A 17,981-nucleotide genomic window follows, 5' to 3' on the forward strand; every position below is an offset into this window, starting at 1 on the left:
TCACCTTGTCCAAATTCCTACATAATGCCAAAATGAGTAAGAGATCATGGACTCATTCACTCCCTTAAAACATCTGAGCCTGTTCCTGTGTCCCAGGCTGCCCTGGCCACTGGGGATTCAGGGGATCCAGACTCAAGGGGACTTAGCATTCCACCAGAAAGAGGACCCGCCAAGGGTCTGAGCAGCAGATTCTGCAGCGGAGAGTGACATGCAGGCCATGGCAAGGAAGAGGTGCACGGCCTTCCTGATGGGTACTCAGTGGGACACAAACCACCGCTCTGCCAAGTTCTGTGCCCCGTGGTACACATACCCCCTCGGTCCTGACAACTCTGAAACTGGCCCTGTTATCGCCTGCATCTTACTCGCTACTAACCTGAAGGCCAGGGAGAGTAAGTGACTTTCCTCGGCTACACAGCTGGGAAAAAGCAGATTGGAGCCACTGGGCCCTCTGATTTGAGGGGCCCCTGGCAAAGGTAGGACTGGAGATACTTTAGGAGCAGAGCACGCGAGGACCAGTTTGAGCGAGTGATTCAGCCTCAGCAGGAAAAACCAACTATTGGGTTTTAAAACAGTAACTACACTGGAGAATAAAGGGGAAAGGTACAAAGTTTGGTGAGCAGAGCAGGGAGGACGGCAGCCATTTCTCCTCAGAGTCCAGAGAGCTGCCTGCAGCTGGAGCTCGCCCCACTGGCAGCCAGGCTACCAGAAGCTCAGAGAAGGACTCAGCCTGAGCAGGGAGAAAGGTATTGTCAGAAAAGCAAGCCATGCTTCAGAGGCTGGGGCCCCTGGCTGGGGCTGAATCACGGCTTCTCAAATTGGCCGCTCTCACCGCTGTTGCTGGGCCAGGCTGCCAATACCCTCACGGATGAGTAGGTGGCCAGCAGAAGTGGTTTCTTAAGCCACTACAGACTCCGTGAGTGGCTCACGGGTGATCAGTGGTGTTCTCTGGAAAAGACATCTGTGAGAAATAGGGCCAACTGCTTCCCTTCTCAACTCTGAAAAATATACACACGCACACACACACTTTCTGAGTCTAGACCCAGAATAACTAAAAACTTAAACTGTACAGTATTTTAACAAAAGTAACAGAGGCAGAGTTTGTATTCCAGCTAAGACCTCCAGAAAGATTTCAACTTGAACTCAACACCCTCTTGGAACAGCGAAGAGAAGGGAAAACCAAGGACTAGGTCTCCAAATGAACCATCAAGCAATCACCAGGTACTTTCTTGGAACTTACGGTCTCTCAGGCAGTTCCCTGTTGGCCAACACCAGCCGCCCACCAACAACAGCTTGTCCTCATCCCTCCCCTATGCACAATGGAGGTGAAGTGCACTCTTTGATTGAAGGAAAAACTGAACCACACAGGCCACTCATCCTCCATTCTCTATTCCACCTCTAGTAGGAGTAAAATAAAACTGCCTTTTATTAGGAGACACCACCAACCAAATAGCAGTGGTGCGCCATTTTTCATGAGCCAATTAAAGAGATGGTGAAGAAACTTTACAAACCAGGAACAAGAAACCCTGCACCCCAATTTTCCTTTACAACCCAGACACACCTGTCACTTCAACAGAGAGAAGGACCTGGATGGGACACTGAACACCTCCGTGCAGGCGGACTCCCCACCTACACAGAGGGCACAAGGGCCTCTTTGTGGGAGGAGCATCCATCTTCCCTAGCATGGAGCTACGTCTTTCCAGCCTTGAAATTCAGACAGATAACACAGAGCACAACACCGGACCTGTGTCTGGGGACCTGGCATCTCAGTGTGGCTGGGACCCCAGCTCACCAGGAAGTGCCAGGCCACATGAACAGGTGCTTCTATGGGCCTCCATTCGCAATGATCTTAGACCAACATTTCTGTGATCCACAGGTGCACTGGGGACAGGTCTTCAGACACCTACACAGGCAACGCAGAATGTGCCAGTGGGAGGCTCCTGTGGGACGCACCGCCCTTGGTTCTGGGAATATGCCTTTCATTTCTTGCATAAATAAAATGAATAAATAAGAACATGAGTAAGGAGGTAACAGGAGTTCTAGGTAGTAAAACTTATCTTTAAAAATAAAATTTTCGTTTCTCCACTCTGTGAGATCAGAAAGTCTAGGAGCCACTTCTCTGGGTGCTTTCCCTACACACAGTACATATTGAGCCCCTGCTACACAACGAAGAAGACTCCGTTCAAGCTCCTCTCCAGCTCAGTATTCTGAGGATTTTCTCCCCCTCTGGGGGACACCCGCAGGGCGCCCGAGTCTCTGCCATCAGCACACACTGCAGTAAAGCCTTCTTTGCTTGTTTGTTTTTTTAAAGATTTTATTTACTTATTTGTCAGAGAGAGAGAGAGAGAGCACAAGCAGAGGGAGCTGCAGGCAGAGGGAGAAGCAGGCTCCCCACTGAGCAGGGAGCCCCATGTGGGACTCAATCCCAGGGCCCTGGAATCATGACCTGAGCCAAAGGCAGATGCTTAACCAACTGAGCCACCCAGGCGCCCCAGTAAAGCCTTCTTTGAACTCAGAGGGACGGGAGAGCAATGGTGGTCAAATAAACCCCAAATGGTCACCCCCCAAACTCCTCCCTGCTATCCCTTACCAAATGGGAACACACAAGGTGACTTGAGACACACAAGGATGGGCCAAACCTTCCAATTTCACATGTGCTGGAGGGCCTTACAAAAATAAACAACACTTAAAATGTTCACCACATGGTGTAAAAGGCCCACTCAGCAGCCATAGAATTAAGATGGGTAGACAACCTGAAGGCGATCTGAGGTGGCATCCTGCTACCCTCTCACTTTCCACATGAGTAAACAGAGGCCAGAGAGTACAAGGGAGTGTCTCAGGTTCACAGAGCTAGTTTGTGCCAGGCTGGACCTGGAACGCAGAACCCAAACGAGATCCTGTGTTCTCATCTAGAAATACGCTGCCTTGGGCAGACTGCACTTCTGAGTTAGAAGGTTTCTATGGGGCTTACGGGGCTCTGCTTGGTTCTCCCCAGTGGGGCATCTTTCAAGTCTTGGAAGTGGGTCAAAGGGCTAATGGGCTTTACTCTGGACTGCAGAGAGGTAACCAGCCCATGAAACAGGTGGCTCACTAGCATCTGCGACATGCCAGATGTTGTCTCCAGCTCCAACGCCAGAGCTGGGCACTTCTACTCACTTACCCACCCAACAAACATATGTACTTCAGAGCTCCCTGCCTCCACCCCTCCCCTCCCATCCCCACTGCCCCCTTCCACTTCTGTCTGACCTGACTACGACACAGATGCTACCCGAGGGGGCTGCTTCGTCCAAAACGTGACAGTATGACACCATCCCTGGGAGGAGAGGAGGAAGCTCCAGGTAAACCACTAGCTGCCCCTCCCCCACAGGCCCCCGCCAGAATTCTATTCCCCCCTCCACCTTGCGGGGGTCTATCCACAGCTGGGTTCTGCGTCACCACTCCCTACTAAGCCCAGAAGTGCTGTCAGGGAAACAGACTTTAAAATTAAACTAAAGTGAAGTTAATTTTATTTTCTGAATTTCATGATAGTCCTTGCGACACCCTAGCACAGCATGGGGCTAGGAGCTGCTGGTCTGCAGGGCTGGCTGGTGGCTCCATCAAGACCAAGTATTCAATGAGAATACCCAGGTTTTACTTTTTAAAAAAAACCTCTTAGTATGGGGACCAGGATCAGGAGGAAAGAGATCAGGTTTCTCTTGGTCCATGTCTCTGGACCCAAGGGAAGGCCTAAGGCCAAAAAGCAAGTATGTGTGGCCACCCATCAAGAGAGAGGCCAGGCCGTGCGGACAGGGAGAGGGAGAAGCAGGCTTCCCGCCGAGCAGGGAGCCCGAGGCGGGGCTCGAACCCAGGACCCTGGGATCATGACCTGAGCCGAAGGCAGATGCTTAACGACTGAGCCACCCAGGCGCCCCAAGAAAAGAAATATTTTTTAAAAATTAGTGCCCGGGGGGCACCCAGGCGCCCCAAGAAAAGAAATATTTTTTAAAAATTAGTGCCCGGGGGGCACCCAGGCGCCCCAAGAAAAGAAATATTTTAAAAAATTAGTGCCCTGGGGGTGCAATCCATAGCCACAAACACTGGATATTTTAGAATTTCGTTGAGTCATAGGTCTCAGAATTGTTTCCTCTGAATTCAGAATTTCATTACTATTCTAGGCCACAGTCTGCCACTCAGCTCTTATTAAAGAGGCACTCCACCCAGTTCCATTTCTTTTCATCTACATTTGTAAAATGATAAGCTCCTTGAAGCTATTTCAACTGCAGTCTTTGTACATAAAACAACAATTTAACAAAACTTACATATGCCATCATTGCTTTAAAAATGCGTGAACACACACATGCACTGGTCATTTAATTCTTATTTACCCTTAGGACACTCAAGTAATTGGTGTAATAACTTTAAAGGGAAGTCAAATCTTATTAATGCTTTCCAAGTACTTTAAAAATCTGAAGTCAATAAATGTTTTTGTAAAGTACTATTAGCAGGAAGAAAACATACACAAACATTTTATCATTTGGGTCCTGAAGAGGTTTTCTGATTAATTTATGGAGTCTCAGGAAGCTCAGTTGGTTATGATTCTTCCAGAAAGTAAGACTGTCTGAGGAAACTGCTAGAGGAGTTTAGTATAGTTTGGCAGTCAGCTCTGGATGCATTAATAGCTGCAATTCAAAGAAGAAACTGCCCAGAAGCTCTAACATACAAGGAGCGCCCTGGACGTTGATGAGCAACGAGGCTGGCCTGCAAGCTGCTTACAGGATGGCTGGGGGCACCGGTCATGTCCCCGCTGGACATGCACCTGCCGCGCAGGGAGGGCTATCACTCACGGAAATGACTGACTGTCTAGACTGAGTTTTGAAAGCACGAGAGTGACTTCACGACTAGTACTAAATGTTGAATACCGATCAGCTCAAAAACACAAGGAGTCTCTCCTTTGCTCTGAAAATTATTAGACATCGAGAGGAAGAGAAACATAGATAAGATAGGCTTCCTCTGTATGCTAAAATAAAAATATAAGAGTTAAAAAAAAAAAAAAGAAGAAGAAGGACTAGTTCAGAACAAGACATCAAATGTGACCAAAGTGTACTCAAAGAAAGTTCCAGAGAAAAGGTAAGAACCAGAGCTGGGCCTTGGAGGAGAAGAGTCAGCCATGCGGGAGGAAGGGACAGCATCCCAGACATGAGGATGCTAGTGAAGAATGGCATGGAGAGGCCATACATGGAGCGTGGTCAGAATCAGCAAGCAGTTCAGTTACATATCCATGTTCTGCTCTATCTGAACCTTTGCTGAGGCTGTCCTATATCCTAGGCCCATCCACATGGTCATCAGCTCATTTCATCATTGATAAAAGCAGACTCCACGAGTAGAAGTTATTACAGTTTGCAAAAATGCAATCCATAGCCACAAACACTGGATCAACAGGGCAGCTCTTCTGCATTTGGAGTCTGTATGGGCATCACTTCCTTTTCCCTAAGCAGCACAAGGCCTGGAACTGGGAGACAGTTTCATCTCCTGGGCTCTGTCCTGATGGGGTTAGAAAAACAACACCCCCAAAACTAACCAACAAAAACCCTTCCTGCCTCAGAATGAGGCATCTGCTCTTTCTTGATGGTGCACAAAGTGTTAGGCTGTTAACAGCTAAGATAAAGATGCCCTTGGTTGATATTAACTTACCTTCACTTTACCTCCAGCTAAATCCTACCTTAATTGGTTTGACTCGTTTAATTGAAATAGGCAATTTAAAACAGTGGGCCAATGAGCCCCAATAGTAAGAAGACTAAAAAAAGCTTATCTGTGTGTTTGCCTGTTTGCTTTGCTATTAAATATTCAACAATATATTTGTAGGATCCTTTTCCCTCTGTGTGAATATGAGTGTAATGATTAAGCCATCCCATATGGGAAATGCTGTGCTGGCTAGCAAGTCAGCCTCCAGGCTCTTTCAAAAGACCATTAAGTCGCATCCTTCATGGACTGTGATGGGAGAGATAGTAATGCTCTTCAATCATCTGCTCACCACAAAAGGAAGCCACGTGAACCTCAGCAGCAAACATGTGCATTCAACAACTTCTGAAGCTCCCCAGAGATTAAGGTTTGTAAGTCTGGGATTGCATTACGATTAAGTAATAATGAGAAAGAAATCATGTCCTCTGATCAAATAACGCATTAATCCTACCATCCATACACTGTGTGTCATTATTCACTCTCTGGTAATGTTGGCTTTTGGAGGTAATTTTTCTCTCTCATTCCACAGGACAGGAAACAAGCACAGAGACAAGAGTTGGGTGTGTACCAGGAGGGCAGTGCAAGCTGAAAGGGCCCGAGAAGCTCTTGGGTAGGAATGTGTATTTACCATGTCATCAGGAAAATCCCAGGTAGCTTTAACGAAAGGGTGTAGTCCTTTCTCAGGGTCTGGCACACACAAAGCATTTCCTGCAGAGAAACTGTTCCCCTCACGAGCCCCGAATTCCTCAGGCCTCCTACCTGAGCAGGGCTAGGGTGTAGCTTATGTAGCCTCTCTGGTACTTAAGACCAAGTTCACTAAGCAATTAGCAGTGTATCGAGACTCTCTAGGGAGGCATTTGAGAATAAGTTTTTCAAGCACTTTAGAAGCATTTATATATACCTCACATGCCATTAATCATTCTTATCTGTTCATTAAGAGAGTCTCCCTTAGGACCCCTACTTGCCAGTTCTTTCTCAGCCTGGTTCTTTTTATCTGTGTACGTGAAAAGGAGTCTCTTTTAAAACACATTTTATAATTAAAAGACTTCATTAATTCACGTGGGTGCGCTCCACCATTGAGCCTGCATTTTCAGAGTTTTATTAAATATACAAAAAGGCCATTCTCTTGAGGGTCTTTGTGGAAGACAAACCATACAACTAAAGCCTGGTTTTAGAACACGTTTTCAGCATTGCAGAGACTTCAGACGATTACTTACAGCGTGATATAAAACGTCCTGTCCAGACCAATGCATGTTGTGTCCTTCTGTCCCCTACCAAAAAGGGGGAACACTTTAAATTCACACTGCAATCTAACTGATATAAACCAAAGGTAGAGAAGAAACCAGATATGCTGATACTGAAAAGCAGCACATTTTAAGTGTCCTATCAGGAGTTATGGGACTATACCTCCGTCCGTGGCTCACGCACACCCGTGTGCAGGCCTCTGCTGGGTCCTGGCTCCATCCATCCCAGCCCGGCGGGCAGGGAGGCCCCAAGCAGCGCGAGATGCAGCCATAAGCGTCCCGGTTTCATTTCGTGGAGTCTGTTGAGAAAATGACAAACGTTCAGAATTAAGCATTGCAAAATATAAGCACGTCACAGGGCGGGTAGAACTTGTACTCCAGAATCAGAGAGACCAGAGTTTAAATCCTACCAGCAACCGTTCTGTTCCACTTTGGAGAAGTTCTAGTACTTCTGAATCATAGTTGATTCACCTCTAAAACAGGGTCAGTGATATGTATCTCGTAGGGTCGCGGTGAGGGTCGAAGGAGTCAGCGTCGGACACCTAAAGTTAACAACTCTATAAACGCTAGCGGTTATGTGGAAACTCACCCCACACACCAGCTACCCCTCCAGCTACAAGAACAAGCGAGGGGGGAGGTGCTGTGTCACTTCTGTTCAGCCACGACACAGCCACGCTCCAGTCTCTTCAGAAAGCCTTGGGGCTGGGCACACAATTAGTGCCCAAGAAATACCGAGGAGGAATGACGTTAAATGTGTGGCGCCCTGTTTATGGCTGAGGTCTCAGTCTACAAGACGGCGAGCTTCAAAAGGGCATGCTAAGGCTCAATATTTTCCTTTCCAGACTGTTCCTTCCTGTAGAGGAATTCAAGCACCCAATGGATAATGGAATTTCAATAACCTTTAAGGTGGTTCCTGAAGCTCATGTGGTAAGAGGTCTGAAGTCCTAGAAGACAAGAAATGGGCAATTCAAAGTAATCAAAGAATTACACGGATGAAAAAACTAAGAATCAGCGACAACAGATATCCAACTCCCTATCATGTGCTGGGGTGCGAATGGGACAAGGACACAGGCTAGTGGACGTGTCCAATCAGCTCTACCTTTTTTTTCTTTTTTTTAAGGTTTCCACTGTAAACATTCCAACCTTGATTTCAGTATCTCTGTCTAAGAAATGCAGCCAGGGAGACAGAACTCATCGTGCAGTATTTACAACTCGTACTCAAGGAAACCAGAGGGGTTATTGATTTCTGTGCGCACTACACAATTTGGTGCTTAATTGCATGTGGTGCACACGGCATCCTGATTATGGGGGGGAGATGAAGACACAGAGCTCCCTGGAGGCCAGCACGCCATGTGATCTGGCCTCGAACTGGTCCAGCACAGGTGTCCCCGTCAGAAATGATGAGCTGTTTGACGGACATCACCGGCTGATGGAGGAGTCCACGCCTGCTCACCCCCATGGCAAGAGCTTTGGAGGATGCTTACTTTGAACAAGAAGGGTTGGAGGCATCCCACCATCACTGCTGCTGACGTCAGCGCCACCAAATTCACTCCTACCACATTCCCAGCTTCCTTTGGCTGCTTTTCCAGATATGCCTTATGTCCCTCACTTGAGACAGAAAGGCCCACAGGAAGGAGAAGTCAGGCTAAAAATTATGGCATCTAACACTGGCCTCGGAAAAGGCAAGGTTGTAAGTCATGACGGTCTTTTAAGAAAATGTTTCTCTTGTCGTACAAACAGTCCACAGGCTTCCATTGCTCTCTCAGTCTCTTCATCTTTGACATCTGTTGGCAAGGCTGGAGCGACCGGGGCAGTAGTCTGAGTGGGCAGTAAACACAGTGTGAAGGTCACGGTCTCGTCACTGTCAGTACCTGCTGTGCACTCGGAAGGACGCAGAGCTGAGGGCAAAGGTGCTGTGTGCACTGCTACCCGGGACAGAGCTAGAGCATTCCCGGCAGCCCCCCGAGCCCACACTCCCAATCGGGGCTCTGGCTACAGTGTGTGAGTTCTTCACACGGACCGTGGAGTGTGGAGGAAAAATCATTCAGGACTAAAAGAAAATAAAAACTGCCACCAGTTCTTCTGAAGATAAATAGGGCGACTCCCTACTCTCCATCAAGTATTGTCTTCTGAACGCAGAGCCATGTGCCTGGAACTGCAGAAAGCACTTACCAGATTTTTGGAATTTTTTTTTTTTAAATACCAATACTGAGGGGCACATGGGTGTCTTGGTTTTGGCTCAGGTCATGATCTTGGGGTCGTGAGATCGAGTCCCGTATCAGGCTCTGTGCTCAGTGGGAATCTGCTTGGGATTCTCTCTCTTCCTCTGCCGATCCTGCTCATGCACATGCACTCTCTCTCTAAAATAAATAAATCTTTTAAAAAAATACCAATACTCAAGCTAGAATGAGAAAGACACTACTTCCTACTTTATTTTTAGTAATTCTTCCCTGCTTATCCACTATCAAACAGTGCTCGTGGAGAAGCACACGTACAAAAGGTCTTCTTTTCTCCCTTCTCATGCTTTTGAGCCTGAATAAACCAAAAACAGCAAAATAATCAAAACTTACTTAACATACAAATGTCAATTTCTGGAGTTATGAAATATTCAAGCCACGAAACCGACTATTTAGTTCTCAGTTTGTCTAGTAATCCAGGACTAATTATGTTTGATGTTTTATTATTAATGGATAGCTCCAAAATAAAATCCGTTCATTTCAATTGTTATTTTGGCAAGCTCGGAAACTATTTTATTTATTTATTTATTTTTAATTAATTTATTTTTTAAAGATTTTATTTATTTATTTGACAGAGAGACACAGCGAGAGAGGGAACACAAGCAGGGGGAGTGGGAGAGGGAGAAGCAGGCTTCCCGCCGAGCAGGGAGCCCGATGTGGGGCTCGATCCCAGGATCCTGGGATCATGACCTGAGCCAAAGGCAGACGCTTAACGACTGAGCCACCCAGGCGCCCCTCGGAAACTATTTTAGAGGGCGCCCCCAGACCTGTGGTATTAAACCGGCTGTTTTGAGTTGTGCTTCAGGAAGCCTGGGCTCCAGCCCTGCGGCACCCAGACTCGTCTCTGGTTTTATCTGGTTGGTGCTGAGGTTCCCCAAAGACTTAAAGACAAGGAAACACAAGAGCCAGGCCAATTACTGAAATATTCCCAGCTTCTTTGTAATGTTTTGCTCAGCTTGGCCACCACCAGACCACCACCAGTCCCACCAGATGGGACTTCATTTGCACGGTGGATGCATGTTCGATGTCATTTTATACTCACTGTGTTTGACAATTCATTTTACCTGCAGGAGCAACAGCCTACAAATTTACAACTCAAGTTTTATGATGGTTCGGTTCATAAAAAAAGAATTAATATTGGGTCTAAATCAATTTTGATGACCTATCTAATACCCAAATAGAAGCGATCTCTTTGTTTAGCACTTATGTAACAGTAATGTGTGTCAGGCACTATTCTAAACACTTCACGGGTATTAACTCACTGTCTTCCCTTCTGCTCCATGAGGAGGGCATTAGTCATCCCCTAGTCAGATGAAACAGCAGACAGGTCACAGAGAGGCTAAGTACCCTGCCAAAGCCATGTGGCATATAAATGGCAGAGCTGGGACTCCAAGCCGCACAGGTGGACTTGGCGAGACGTCTGCGCTCTCCACATCCTCCCCTCTGCGGCCTCTCAATACTTAGCAGTATTTTGTTTCAATAAACAGTTGTTCTTAGCAAGATGGGGAAAACCCAGGTCGAGCAAGATAGGCAGTCCCGAGCCTCTCCTTTCCTCTGACAGCTGCCACGAGCCACACTCCTCCAGGGGAGCAGAGCATGAGGAAGGAGCCAGGCTGCTCCTCGCTGCGCCCCTCCCGGAATGCGGCCACTTGGCACACGGTCCTCAGCTCTCATAGCTGCTATCTTCATTGGCCAGGAAGAAGTGTAGTTGAAAAAAAAAAAAGAAAAAGAAAGAAAGAAATGATGAGGAGATGCACAGAATGCTGGGCAGCAAGGATGCCTCTCAGCTGATGGGGAGTGCTGGCACGGTGAAGACAGTCACTTTGAGGGAAGTAGACCTGTTGACTCATTACTCCTCACCTTCAAAGAGCCCTATTGATCTTCAGACAGAAGAAAATACAAGAATCTCCTCATTATAGAAATGGGAAGGTACCAGCTACAATATCACAAACCCTCTTTTTCAACCTCGAGTTCATTTTGAGATCTATTTAGGTTTATAAGCTTCATTCAATCCATGTTAGAGTCTTAAGACTGGCTATAAATCGATTGGAGACTGTTCTCGTAAAAGAGCTGGGACTGCCTTTTCTTTCAAACAACCCATAATGCACAATGACTTGATATTTAAGACCTGGTTCCTCTGAGGTTATCCACCCAAGCCTCACTTTTCCCCATGCTCAAGAAAATCAGGTGCGAGGTTAGCTGCGGCACAGATAGGACACCAGAAGCCTGGAAGGTCAGAGAATACACCCAATGTATGAGCCAAGTCAGGAGCCAGATCTGGACTGAAACCAGGCATCCTGACCCCTAGGCAATGGCTTTGCTTCTTACACTATCACAAATACATACGGAATGCTGGCATTCTGTCTCGATCAGATTAATTTTGTTTTTCTTAGTGCTGGATGGGCCCTACTAGATCATCTACCTGCTCTGTGTGGAAAGCACAGGATCTTTCTGGTTTTATAATTATAAGCCGCTACCTGTGCTATTACTTGTATTTAAAATTATAGAGGTACTACCAATTTGTATGATGTGACATTCAGAAAACTGACTCGCTTTTTCAAAAAAGTTGAAAAATGTGACGTAAGAATGCAAGTGATTAGGGAGAAATAGGAGTGAATAGGTCGATTCCAAATCTGCCCCACCACAGAAGACACACCAGCATGCAAGTGGTGGGTATTGAACAGGGTCAGAGGCCAGAGAGATGCACGGACACTAAGCTGGCAATGGTTCTAATACAAACTTCGCTTCTCTCCTCTGGGAACCAGCCTTGTTTGGGAAGAGTGGGAATTCAGACCCTGAGAGCTTCTAGAGACATTATTCACCAGTTCTTTCTCAGCATCTCTCCCAGAACATGGGAACGTTACCAAACTAGACATTACAGATTAGTCACATGGAAATGGCTTCTCTTTGTAACCATCAAGACCAGAAATCATGAAGATGCTTTGGTAGAACCAAGCAATACCACCCCAGCCTTAAAGAGAACAGTAAGATTTGGATCCCTGAGGCACCTCAACTTCCAACCCTTCCAACTAACCAAGTGTATGCGTTAGCCAATTACCATAGGAGCACTGCATTTTGCAAATGGGATGTTGGCAATCAACAAATGGAAACCACCTGGAGACCACCAAAATCCTGCAGCCTCCAGTACATCTACCCAGTGTTAAAAGAAAAAAAACAAACAAACAAAACATATTGACCCTAACCTAACACCATGAGGTTACACATGAATTTCTTCTGAAAGGCTCAGGACCCTAGTTTTGATATTCAAGTGTTTTAAGAAAAATACAAGGGGTTCAAACTTCCTAAGATAGCCCCTTAAATACCAACCCAGGGAACTTAGGCATGGAAATCTATCAGGCTACCCCTGCAGCAAGCCATAATGAAGTTACACTGCATTTCCCGTTGACTATCTGCTCTTTATCTTTGGTTAATTGTTCCAACATTTGTTAAACTGAATGCCTAAATTAGTCTGTGTGCAATGTATCAATCTATGACACTTCTGGATACCAGGAAGTTTAACCCACACACCTGTGAGTTCCAGGAACCCTCGTCATTTCAACATTTAGATTATACTGCTTAAGTACCACGTTCTCCCAACAGGAGTTCTATTTTACTCGAAGCTCCATGCCTTGTGTTATGCATTAAGAGAAAGAAAACGTAAGGACATATGTGCTCTTGAAATAACTTCCTAATTTCATCAAGTTAGGAAGTACACACTTGACCACACATAGCAACACAAGAAGGTTGAATTTGCAGAAACATACCAAGAAAGGTAAAGTAGGAATTAAAGATTTAAGAAATTCTGACTATTCAATGACCTGTTTCTGGAATATAGTATTAGGTCCAACAGAAGATCACAACATGACGATCTCTTAAAAAAAAAAAAAAAAAAAAATCCTGCAACTCTGAGACTAAGAGAAGAATCCTGAGCAACTGATGGGTCAAAGTAGAAAAATCCAACCTACCCCTCACGCACCCACCTCCAGGACAGAGCACAAGGGACAAAATTTCCCCCAAGGCCCATGGGAATAGGCTGGCCCCTCTCTGGAATAAAAATAGATTTCCTGAGGTTAAGGAAAACTGAGGGTGGTAAAAAATGTCTAAGACAGAAAAAGCCACTGGGACAACTTTAACACATTACAGTATATATGAAGTATGCTATCATCTTGCATGACCTTTGGCCCAGTCTAAAGTCTTGGGGCAGGAGCTGTCTCTTTTCCTAGGATGGGAAGAAAGCTACCATTTGGCTGAGTGTGTCTGAAGAGAAATGCTGTAGCAATGCTGCAGTGCCTTCTCACAAAACCAAGAGGGGAAGCGGCCATGGGCCCCGTGGGGCATTGGTTCATGGCTGTGGTTTGAGCTACTGCCTTAGGATTGCTGGGCCTCTGGTGTCCTAGAAGCCCCATCATTCACTCCCCTGACCATTTATTTACTCCCCAGCTGAGCCCTCCACCTGACAACTACCCAGATCAGAGCCTGTCCTGGGAGCCAGAAGGGGCAAGCACAGGAACCCACCCACTCCAGCACTGACAGGACACTGCTAAAAGTCATGTCTGACTTTCCCCTAAGCCTGGTGGTGGGAAAATAACTTTAGATCTTCCAGAAACGTCCGAATGTCTCTTCCCGATGCCTCAGAGATAGTGATATAGGCCCATTCCCAGTGCACGTTTGGTTAAGTTACCATGCCACCTCCTAATGAAATTCTGTTTACGTGTGGCCCACAGAATGTGGACGAATGTTTCTATCTCGGGGACCCATCTAGCACAATTCCCCGTGCACAGGCTTGCGATAAATTTAGGAAGGGAACCGATCAAAGCTACTGGCGCTGTTTTTCACTCGCGGGAAACCTCGGAGGAAGCGACACCTAGAGGAGAGCGGAGAAGAGCGACGGCCGCGCGATTCATCCATGTCGGCGACAGTTATGGGAACGAGGTCGGCCGGACAGCGCAGGGGGACTGACTAGCAGGGCGCGATAGAGACCTAGCAGGGTCCGACTCCGCGGGGCCCCAGCAACTTCAGCACACCGGCGCGCTGCACGGGCTGCTCGCCACGTCCCGGGCACTGCGAGAAATCCTGCTGCTTCCAGCGGGTTTCTGCCCTTGCCAGAGTGGCGGGCGCCGAAGTCCTCAGGTGGCAGGCCGCGGGCGAGTGCGCCGGAGGCGCCGCTTCGTCAGCTCAGGGGGGCCCCGAAGGCTCGCGCTGCGCTCCGCCGCCAACTCGGGGCGACAAGCGCCCGAAGCGCAGCGCTCTGTCTGCGTCGCCTAGGTGCCCCCCCAAACTTGAAATAGGTGTCCTTTGCTGGTGCAGAGAGGGGCGGAGATCACCCACCGCACAAGCTCTCTTAGGACCAAGCTCCCTGCCCGAGCGTGCCCCAAACGAACTGCTCCCTAGTGACCCCCCGGCAGGGAACACCGGTCGCTCCCTTGGAACAGAGACTAGCTGGACAGAACCGGAGCCGCGGTCTTTGCGGAACGAGGTGGTGCCACGGTGCCCCCTCCTCAGCCTCCGCCGAGCCCCAACGTGCAGACGCGGCGGACCTCGGGGGAACGACCGCCAGGCGGGGCTCAGCGGGCCCTTCGGGCTGCAGCGCGGACACGCAAGTTTCCCCGCAAAGCTGGAGGAAGGAGGCAGCGAGGACGCCCGCTCCGCACCCCAGCCCGGGGCCAATGGCAGCGAGCCGAGCCGAGGGGCTGCCACTCGCCCAGCTCGCCGAGGCCGCTCGGGGGCCCGAGCACCGAGAGCGGCGCCTGCGGGGTCTCGGAGCCACCGCGGGCAGCGGGCTCGGCGGGAGCGGTTCTGCTCCGCGCTCCGGCCGGGTCACTCCGATACCTACTGCAGACCCGGGCCACCAGCCTCGGCGCCCCAGCCTTTCCCCCGAGTCCTGGCCGGGGCCGGGGTAGCCCGGGCGAGCCCGAGTCCCGTGGTCCCGTGCCCGCCGCCCGCCAGGCGGGCAAACTTGGCTCTCCGGCGCCGGCGGTGAGGACAAGCGAGCGCCCGCGCCGGGCCCTGCAGCGAAACGCGGGGCCGCGGGCGCCGGGACCCCAGAGGGGCGCAGCTGGACCGACTGGTGGCGGCGGCGGCTTGGCACCCTCCCCGCGCCCGCGTACCTGAGGTGGCCGGGGCCGAGGGAAGACCAGGTGGCCGGACGCAGGCGGACGGGAGCGCCCGTGGAGGCGGTGGCGGTGGCGGCGACCCGGCTCCGCGTCCTTCGGTCGGTCTCTCTCGCTGTCGGCGGGTCCCGAACGCGCTGGAGGCTGTCTTGGCTCCAGCTCCGTGCGCCGCCACTGCCGTACCGCCGCCGCCGCGGCTGCCCTATTTCTGCCGCCGGGACCGGAGCTCGTGACGTCACCCCCCGGTCCCCGCCTGCCCAATCGCCGCCACCTGTGCGCGCGGCGCCCGCCCGCCCGCCCGCCGCTCAGACCCGCGCGGGGCCCGCGGCAGGTGCGTGGAGCAGCCGGGCGCGCACGCGGGGCGCGAGGACTCCCAGCGCTCCAGGGCGATGTCCGCACCCGCCGCGGAAGGCGGTGCGCTTCAGCCCCGGGCTCTCGTAATCTGCAGGCGACATCCCCCTTCCACTCCCCAACACACCCCTTCTCTCCCCTCCCCTGGCTCCTTCCCGGGCCGAGCTCCCCAGCCTGTGCTCTCAAGATGCACCAAGTGGTCTTAATCAGCCGCCATAGCTGTGGCGCCTCGGCGGGCCAGAACACCTGGAGGCTAAGTCAAGTGACACGCCCCCTCGCTGGGAGCCAACAACCTGCGAAAGAGCTAAGTTTTTATACCTCTCTTCTGACTCTGCCCTCTCCCAGCCGGAGAATCTTACAAAATCCTGGGCAGACAAGGGCAGTCCCAGGTGATGTGGGCTTGGCCTGGCCAAGCTGTGACAAGAGAGTCCCCTATTCTCTCTTCCAACAAGACATTTTCACTGCTCTGACTTCATCTCCAAGCCTGGGGCTCTCAAACCTTTCTGGACCCCCTATTCAACATCCAGAACTTTTGGAGACCCCCAACTCAGTTGTCATTTGCTTTCATTAATTGACCTAGAGATCAGTCTTGGTGCCCAAAGAAATTGTAAACACTTGTAACAACTAGCACCCCTCCCCACCCCCACCAGCGGTCTAGCTGTAGCCCAAGTCTGGCGTCAGATTTAGGAGTGAGATCCTAACTAGGCCAGGCTGGTGGTAACTGATGGGCAGGAGGCTTTCTGGGGGACTGCCCCCTGCTCTGTCTATGTGGGCACCAGGTAACTGGCTGGTGTAGTGGGACAGTGTCTTGTCCATGCCCCTGTGATCTCTTCTGGCCTGGAGGAGGGGACAGAGGGGATTTTTCTAAGGATAAGTTTAGTTAAATTTCAAGAGAAGAGGAAGAATAAAATGCTGGCATGGAGAAAAGGTATTACATTTGCTCTTTCCTTCAACAGATATTTCCTGGGCCCCTCCCATGTACCAGGCACTGAGCTAGGTGCTGGGAAGACAGCAGTGGGTGGACCAGCATGGTCCCTCCCCTCACACAGGCTTCCGTCTGAGATCCAGCTCTCCCCCTACCACTGCCCAGTCTATAACCCAGGCCAGTCATATCTCTGCTACAGGTATCAGTTTCCCCATCTGCAAAATGAGGAGTGCATGAGACCTGGGTGACTTCCAGGTCTCCGTCACTGTGACTTCCCACTTGGAAAAGGTGATGTGGGCCCAAAAGGATAAAAGCCATACCATCCTCAGTGCCCCAGGGCCTTGGCAGGAATGATGCTCTCTCATATTTGACCATGAATCTTTGTCAAGGCCACCCGTGACTGAACCCCCAAGGCTGGCTTGAGGCCAGATTCTCTACAGCGGGACTGGGGAAAAGATGGCACTTTCCATCCTGGGAGAGAGAGAAGAAGGACTGGACATAAAAGGAAACAGGGGAATTTGGAAATAGGCTATGCCTCCCTCTGAAATTTAATTCTAAGTCCGTGGACAAGATGGAGCCCCACAGCACAGAGACTGGGTTTAGCTCCCCTCCCACACTTTGAGGTGTTTGGAAAAGCAGATTTCTGTTCTCAGCTCTGAGCACAAAGTCCCTGAGTCAGCCCAGTGGCCCTATTACATAACCAAGGCAGGCCTTGGGGTGTGTCTTTTTAATAACTCTGGGTCATATGTAAGCCAAGGTCTATAGATTGACCAAGCTCTGAAATAGCTCTGTTTAGTGCAGCGAACAGGGACTGGACTTCCACAGACTTCCTTGGCTTCCCGAAGAAGGGCGGAATGTAGCTGCTACGAACCAAATGTACAGAATATACCCTGGAGATAATGCTAACATCTGAAGTGAGCTATTGTGACTACTGTGCATAAAATAAGGGTGGAATTAAAGTCACCTTGGAATAAAAAAGGTGAAGTGTGAATGACAAAACAAGCCTTCAGGGCAGTGGCATCAGCCACCAGCAGACCTGAACACCTCTCTGAATTGCTCTGTGCTTTGCTCTCAGGGCAATTCTTGTTTTTTGTTTTGTTTTGTTTTTTAAGATTTTATTTATTTATTTGACAGAGAGCTAGAGAGCACAAGTAGACAGAGAGGCAGGCCCAGGGAGAGGGAGAAGCGGGCTCCCCACCGAGCAGGGAGCCCGATGCAGGACTCGATCCCAGGACCCTGGGATCATGACCCGAGCCGAAGGCAGCCGCTTAACCGACTGAGCCACCCAGGGGCCCCCAATTCTTGGTTTAATAATACTCCCCCAACATGGAAAACAGGCTAGATTCCACACAAAGAATTTGCTTGCAACCCTGTTTCAGAATTTGCAAGCATACTGATG

The 17,981-nt window shown here is 49.6% G+C and overlaps 1 protein-coding gene across 1 annotated transcript in view; it reads right to left on the reverse strand.

The window, feature by feature from the left end:
• The window catches only part of FSTL4 (follistatin like 4), a 382,903-nt gene extending 375,541 nt beyond the window's left edge, over positions 1 to 7,362 (reverse strand). Inside the window, exon 1 of the mRNA XM_045892606.1 lies at positions 7,123 to 7,362. Within this exon, the coding sequence (XP_045748562.1) occupies positions 7,123 to 7,248 (126 nt within the window). The 5' untranslated portion in view covers positions 7,249 to 7,362. The remainder of the gene's footprint in view (positions 1 to 7,122) is intronic.
• Positions 7,363 to 17,981: the final 10,619 nt, after the last annotated feature.

The sequence above is a fragment of the Mirounga angustirostris genome, unplaced genomic scaffold, assembly GCF_029215605.1.
Source record: "Mirounga angustirostris isolate CCGP_5_RB_7025 unplaced genomic scaffold, mMirAng1.0.hap1 SCAF_7, whole genome shotgun sequence".
Lineage (NCBI taxonomy): Eukaryota > Metazoa > Chordata > Mammalia > Carnivora > Phocidae > Mirounga > Mirounga angustirostris.